This window comes from Melitaea cinxia, chromosome 24 (assembly GCF_905220565.1).
Source record: "Melitaea cinxia chromosome 24, ilMelCinx1.1, whole genome shotgun sequence".
Taxonomy (NCBI): domain Eukaryota; kingdom Metazoa; phylum Arthropoda; class Insecta; order Lepidoptera; family Nymphalidae; genus Melitaea; species Melitaea cinxia.
In genome coordinates this window covers 12457443-12464748 of record NC_059417.1, presented here as the reverse complement: position 1 = coordinate 12464748, position 7306 = coordinate 12457443, and the positions used below count along the sequence as shown (strand labels likewise).

The window sequence follows — 7306 nt, the reverse complement described above, 5'->3', positions numbered from 1 at the left end:
AAATAAAACTTATTGTGTTGTAGTCTTTAGACTGTAGTCGCAAAATAATCGTTTCCAAGCCACACTAAGAACCAATGATATAATAAACCTATTCTCACCTCAAACTCCTCAACAAAGCTAAGACTTGGCTATGGCTAAGACAGAAAGACCACGCTAAGACCGTGCCACACCACACATTTTTCGTGACAGTTTTTTAACCACAGATAATACAGTTTATTTACAAGTTATTAAAGACTATTAGACTAAACTAACCGCTTTATTGCAATATTTAATGAAAATCCAATAAAACAATCAAAAAAGTGATACTCTTGTCTTAGGACAGTAATAATCATTTCGTAAATAAAGTCTAAAATACTAAAGTCGCAGGAATTTTAATTATTTGTTAAGAAATCTTTGGCGCACGTTTCTTAGTTATTATTGTGAAAGTAATTCTTTTTAGTTCTCGTTTTGAAATATATAAGGTACAGTGAATAATGTTCAATCAACTGGGAGGCGGGAGCAGCAATCCTAACAAGGATGTAGAAGTAGCGTCTCCCCCGGACGACACTGTGTCGGCGCTGGAGTTCTCTCCGCCCTCGGTTCCACAGACATTTCTCGTAGCGGGCAGTTGGGATTGCCGAGTAAGTTACGAACAAACATCTTGATAGCCATGGTATCATTTTCATTTGAAATAAAGTATCTATGTGAAAATTACATATCAACAGGTGAGATGCTGGGAAGTAGAAGCTTCAGGGAAAACAGTACCGAAAGCGGCTCAAGGCATGGACGGTCCCATTTTGGATGTAGCTTGGCATGATGTGAGTAGATCTTACGCTTCAGCCTGTAATGTCTCACTGCTGGGCATAGGCATCTTTCACCATGTAGGAGGAGGATCAGAGCTTAATCACCACGCTGCTCCAATGCGGGTTGACAGATATATTCCCTACTATGAGTAACAATCGCTATCAAATGTACATGAAAACAACTGGGACTGACAGCTTAACGTAGATCTTACTAGCCTAAATTTACTCTTGTTTTTTTATTTAATACAATATAACAAAATATAGTACCTTCATCATTTGTTCAGACATTGTAATAGTATTGGACAATAGGTACCAAATATTGAAATCTCAAAATGTAATTATTATTGTGACTTGATAGTAGTTAGTTAATTTTATTTTATTACAGGATGGTTCTAAAGTATTCATGGCGTCTACTGACAAAAGTGTTAAGTGCTGGGACCTTGCCGCCAATCAGACAATACAGGTACACTACTTTATAATTGCACAATTATTCTGACAAGTGGTTGCCCAGTGGTGGAAATTCGGCCATAATTAAAAAATTAATTTAAAAATCAAAAAAATATGAAACTAAAGGACCTATATCAAAATTTTTCAATTTGGCTATAGACTTTGACTATCAACAAAAGAGTATAATATGCGTGTGTGTGTCAAAGACATGGTAGTGTGTGTAATGTTTTTTTTGCCAAAAATATATTTTTATGCATAGTTTTAAAAAATATTAGCACTCTGCACTCCTTCTCTATACAAACTATAAGTGTACGAAATTTCATACTCCTCCATCCACACAATTGTCGTAAAAAGTTTTTGCTTTACATATTAATATATAGATATTGACCCTAAAATACCACAATTACACTATGATGGCCATGTAATAGTAATTTAGTACATAAGAAATAATTAATACATAACAAAAGCATTGGCACAGTGGTCACAAGAAATGGCTAATAATATGTTAGTGGTCACAATTTCAATTCTGCACAAGACACATTTGAATACGCCTAGCAGATCTTTGTAGTGTTGTTTGTTTCCAGACCACTACATAGCAATTAAACCTTTACATTGAGCGCAGACAGATCACTTTAGAAGTTAGTAGAACACCACACTATGTAATATAAAAAAGAAGGCAGGACTAAGTTAGTCTTGTAAAATGTTTTTAAGTTTTAAATTCCTAATTTTGTGATCATTGTGAAGAGCTATAGCTTATCAATTGTCATGCTTTATTTCTTGATGTAGACTGTACCAATTTAATAAGGAATCATGGTAATATGAGCTGATGCTTGTGATAAGTGTAGTAAAGAATACAAAATAATTTTACAATTTAGTGTAGTTAACACTTTCTTTAGTAACGTATTTACTTTCAATGATACTTTAATGATACAGGTGGCAGCTCACGATGCTCCAGTTAAAACCTGCCACTGGATCAAGGCTCCCAACTACACCTGCCTCATGACTGCCTCCTGGGACAAGACCCTGAAGGTATTATAGAACGTTTATACTATTTATGTCACATCTAGGTTAAAACATTAATTAAGCTACTCAAACATTGATTATAGTATGTAATTTTAAACTACTAAATAAAATATTATACAATTTTTTCACAAACTGAGTTTTAAATTGCTCAGTTTATTCTGATGATGTGAAGACATATGCTGTGTTATGTTTAAATTTAACTTTAATCATTATATAGTGACATGGTGTGATAATATTGAGCTAATATACTCATAATGTTTCAGTTCTGGGATACACGGAGCTCAGTGCCAATAATGGCAATGAATTTAAATGAAAGGTGTTACTGTGCTGATGTTGTGAGTGATCAAGGTTTTTTTTTATATTTATTAAGATTTAACTATCAGTCCAATCGGAAATTTCTCAAAGAGCTGAGACTTTAGAACAGTTTTCAAAAATTTGACCAATTCATACAGCAAAGCCTATTTTTTGATGTAATAACGCCCTATAAATCAATGAACAACGGCTGCATGCACGAAAAGAGTGTCACATTTGGCCTGAGCCTGAGCCACAAGCGATAGACAGGCATGAAGGCATGATCGGCCAGCGTTGGCTTGTGAAACTTTTATCTCACTTCTCGCGTGTCGTCAGAGCTAGCAGCTCGAAATAATTCTGTGATAATAATTCAATTCAGTTCATAAAAGTATGCAATTATTCATCAATGAAATGACCAACGACCAACAACCAACTTTAAAGAAATATATATTGACATGAAATATATATTGGCTTAAATTCTAACTTACATCTTTGAAAGTGAGTATCAAATGAGATATCATCTATAACTAAATGTACGAATGTGTAACAGGACTATCCAATGGCGGTAGTGGGCACAGCCGACCGTGGCATTTGTCTTTATACTCTCGAGGGCAAACCAGCTGAGTTCAAGCGAGTAGAATCCCCTCTCAAGTACCAGCACCGCTGCATCGCCATCTTCCGCGATAAGAAGACCAAGCAACCCACGGGCTTTGCACTTGGTAGCGTGGAGGGCCGTGTGGCCATCCAATATGTGAACCCCGCCAACCCTAAAGATAACTTCACGTTTAAGTGTCACCGGTCTGCCGGCACCACTGGAGGGTATCAGGTAATCATGATTGAAATATGACACACTTATCCAGTAGCACTTTTACTTAAAAATAATACTTAGTTCCTATAAGCCACACCATTGTGTTCACTAAAATAGTTAAAGTTAAAATTTTTATTGTGGATAAAGACATGTATGAACTGCTTGTACATTACATTTATAGTCTACTCACAATGATAATTTATGGTATAATAACAATATACATGGGTACACAGTCCAATAATACATTTTTTGGGTGCGTACAACAACTTTCATCGCCTTAAAGTATTAATTTTATTAGACTGTCTTTTAATTTTACATTGTAATGTGTCATTTGTTTCATACAGGATATCTATGCTGTAAATGATATAGCATTCCACCCAGCACACGGTACATTGGCTACTGTGGGATCAGATGGTTCATTCTCTTTCTGGGACAAGGACGCTCGGACCAAATTGAAGTCATCGGAATTGATCGATCAGCCACTGACTAAGTGTGCGTTCAACCACAGTGGACAGATATTTGCATATGCTGTGGGCTATGATTGGTCTAAGGTATGTTTTTTGAAGTAAAACTTCTTTACGCACGAGGAGTAAGCTGGTGAATGCGTGACGAGAGCGTTACGAAAAGTGTGATCGGGCGAGGCGGACGGAGCATGAGAGAGAGATGCGAGCGCACATATTCCTTCTTTTTCGCTCATAACCAGTTACGTTTCGTATATCTAAGACAAGTGTAGGCCTATTGTGTAGTATTGTGTGTGTAAATTTTATTTCAGTCGTGTGGTCTAAAGCACATTCATTTTGATTTTAATTATTTGTATTACAATATAACTGTTTGCTTGCATTAGATAAAACAAGCCAATTTCACAAGTAAGACTGACAAGTAATACAACCAGAGGCGTAGCTACCGCCATATCAGCTGTATCAATGATACGGGGCTACAGGGGCCCCGTATCGGCTAACGTGTATAAGCAAAATAAATTAGTAAAATGTTATCCACAATGTTTGTTAATTTCGTGCTTCCCGGGATTTCCAAAACTTACTTTAGTATAATTGGATTCCCAATTTCTAGGAGGAAGTGAATAAGTGATAACTTACAGTCGATAAATATTTATTTTAGTTTAATGCAAGCATTTTTGTATCTTTTGTGATAATCTTTACCCTTCTTTTGCCTCCCAACTAAATTTGACACAATTTGACAAAAGCATGCTACACCACTGAATACCCAGTCAAAAAATAATTATTGAAATACCTGTTATTTTTATGAATAACTCAAAAAGTACTTGTCAGAACTCGATCCAATAAAATGGCACCACATGAAAAGCATCAGCTTTCGATTAAAAAAGGAATATCAAAATCGATTCACCCAGTAAAAAGTTATGAGTTAATATAAATAAATATCAAGGTCAAATTGAGAATATCCTTCAAAAAAAATATAAAAATAAGTACATGTATACTAATTTCTTAATACTTTTTCCCCAGGGTCACGAGCATTACAACCCAAACAAGAAGAACTTCATTTTTCTGAGGCCGTGCTTTGATGATTTGAAACCACGATCAACTTAAACTGTACTGTAATTTTATATCGTACTTTTAAATAAAATAGATATTACAGAATATAGTGTTTAATTTGTATAATACCTATGAACACATTATATTCATTAAAAATGTCTTGAATTCATGACTTATATTCTAACTGAGACTGTGTCCTACACAGCGGCTAAAAAAACAATAGAAAATTAAATCCAACAACTAAAGTTTTTAGAAAATCTCTTGAACGACACACTTATTTTTTAGTCTATGATTCTTGTATGTTATAATTTAGTTGTCAATAGACCCTGAAAATGTCCAAAAATAGCTTTACTATTGTAGTGAATTTGTGATGATATTATAATATAGTTTATAACTTGTCAAATAAAGTTTGCCTTCACAAAAGCAATATAGATCTACCAATTTATGCTTAAAAATACCACAGATCAGGTATACATTTGTGTTATGATTAAATCATTTTATTTGATTCCCTTTTCTGCTACATTTCACTTCAGGTATCGTTGTAGAACAACAAAGAGACTATAACCAGACCGTTTGGACGGGTACAACCAGAGAAAATCATTAAAAGGTATTTTACCAATAAAAAATGCTCACTTGTAATTCCATTTTATTTAACAAGTGCTTCCAGTGTACCTATCATATCGTAACATTGAACGAAATATTGCAAACTATATAAATTGCATATTGCTAGTGGTGGTCATCATGGTGGCCGTGGCCATCTCCTCCGGTCATCTTGTCATAAGCAAGTGTGGCTGCTGTCAAAGCTATTCCGAGGGGCAAGCCTCTGAAGAATACTTTCCTTGCGTGAAGCCAACGTGAGCCAAATCCTGGATGATACCTCCAAGCCTCATTCCTGGAAATGTTTTAAGTATCTTTTACTTTTAAATTCAATTCAAAATTATTTTTGTTTAAAAGCTTAATTCTAACAGCATTAAATAATATCCAGACGAGGAGTGGGAGGCTGCGAATACATGACAGCGTTTCGCACGCGATAGTCGCGGTGACTAGACACAGCAAGGCCTGTGTCTACTACACCGACTACAGAGATGACGCGATCTGTCGTTTCATCGGGAGGGCGGTAGAGGCTACGGAAAAAGACATCCTTGAGCATAGTCTCAAGATGGCGATTCATAATAGAGACACCGTCGTCGTTGAGAGTATTCTCGAGATGTCAAAATAAAATTCGAATAGGTTGCTTTGCTTGGGAGGCGTAAGTTGGTAGTAATATAGATAATATTAAAAAATATATTTTTAAGAAAACGATTATTACGCATGTAAATAATGTAAGATTAAGCTAGATATAAGTATAGTATTATAAGGAAATAATAATAATACAAAAAAAAATTTCATGTTTTTTGAAAAAAAAGGACATGGGTTCATAAGCCCGTGGATATATATCACTTGTAAAAAAAAAAAAAAATAATGCAGTTATATGTTAGACCATTTATCGACATAATTTCATTACAATAAAAATAAATAACCCTAACCAATCTAACTTCAAAAGGACGGCTCTTAATCTAAAGACTAGTCCTAGTATTTACTCTATATAATATAACTGTCTACTGTGTGCAGTAAACGAAGATTTATTACGAAATAATTAACAAATATTATATTATAAATACACAAATCAGTACCTGATCCAAGGGTCCTTCAATCCTTTCCTTGCGAGTGCCTCCTCCAGCTCCTCTAGCTGAGGGATGCCTTTTACCTTGAAGTCCGTATATTTAGGTATAGTATACGGCGGCTCGTGACCATGGCCTCCCATGTCTGAAGAAATAGAACCAAGAGTTACCAAGTTATAAAGTAACCTTATTTGATTACATAATTATATTTTAGTATATCAATGTATACATGAATTTGTCAAATAATCTTGTTGATATCTTAATATTAACGTACTTTCTTAGTTTAAAAGTTTAATTCTTCTCTCTTATACAATTAAAGTAGAAGTAATTTTCGTAAAATGTTTTCCAAATGTCAAATATGTACAGATGATATTTTTTACATTTGAAGTTGACTTTTTGTATGCAGCTAATTTCAATCGAATTTACACCGAAACAAAATGAAACCTTTATACTTTATACAAATCTTGAGTTAACTTCTAGTCAAGTATTTATTTTTAATAATGATATAAGTCGTTACTAACTTATGAATTAGTATTTATTCTTAAATAACTGTAACACAAACAAACTGATAATAAACTAACGATGAACTCTTACAAGTTGTTATTAAAAAAAAAAAAATACCAATAATATACTTTAATGTAGCTAGTAGTTAAGTTTAACTATCTTACTATTTAAAAACACATACCTATAAACAAAAGATAAAAATAATGCACAAAAACAAATCACAAAAGTTTATTTTAACTTTATAATCTGTGTCAGTGTCCTCCAAACGCTTGTTTGAGACGC

At 34.1% G+C, this 7306-nt stretch overlaps 2 protein-coding genes across 2 annotated transcripts; one reads left to right on the top strand and one right to left on the bottom strand.

The window, feature by feature from the left end:
* Positions 1-473: 473 nt before the first annotated feature.
* Positions 474-4964, top strand: LOC123665644 (protein Rae1). Its single transcript, XM_045599918.1, has 8 exons — positions 474-620; positions 705-797; positions 1168-1245; positions 2163-2258; positions 2516-2587; positions 3094-3369; positions 3696-3902; positions 4830-4964. Exons 1-8 carry the CDS (start codon positions 474-476, stop codon positions 4911-4913), a joined length of 1053 nt encoding a protein of 350 aa, XP_045455874.1. The 3' UTR covers positions 4914-4964.
* A 524-nt stretch (positions 4965-5488) lies between these two features.
* On the bottom strand, positions 5489-6954 carry LOC123665645 (NADH dehydrogenase [ubiquinone] 1 beta subcomplex subunit 3). The gene is made up of 3 exons (XM_045599919.1): positions 6795-6954; positions 6533-6665; positions 5489-5751 (listed from the first exon to the last, which is right to left on the bottom strand). The coding sequence occupies exons 2-3, from the start codon at positions 6661-6663 to the stop codon at positions 5586-5588; spliced, it is 297 nt and encodes a 98-aa protein (XP_045455875.1). The 5' UTR covers positions 6664-6665; positions 6795-6954; the 3' UTR covers positions 5489-5585.
* Positions 6955-7306: the final 352 nt, after the last annotated feature.

Excerpts from the sequence above, each read along its gene's own strand:
- LOC123665644 (XM_045599918.1), top strand. The coding sequence starts at position 474 with ATGTTCAATCAACTGGGAGGCGGGAGCAGCAATCCTAACAAGGATGTA. Across the intron at positions 621-704 it reads CGGGCAGTTGGGATTGCCGA|GTGAGATGCTGGGAAGTAGA; the intron begins GTAAGTTACGAA and ends ACATATCAACAG. Across the intron at positions 798-1,167 it reads TGGATGTAGCTTGGCATGAT|GATGGTTCTAAAGTATTCAT; the intron begins GTGAGTAGATCT and ends ATTTTATTACAG.
- LOC123665645 (XM_045599919.1), bottom strand. The coding sequence starts at position 6,663 with ATGGGAGGCCATGGTCACGAGCCGCCGTATACTATACCTAAATATACG. Across the intron at positions 5,752-6,532 it reads TTGAAGGACCCTTGGATCAG|GAATGAGGCTTGGAGGTATC; the intron begins GTACTGATTTGT and ends AAACATTTCCAG.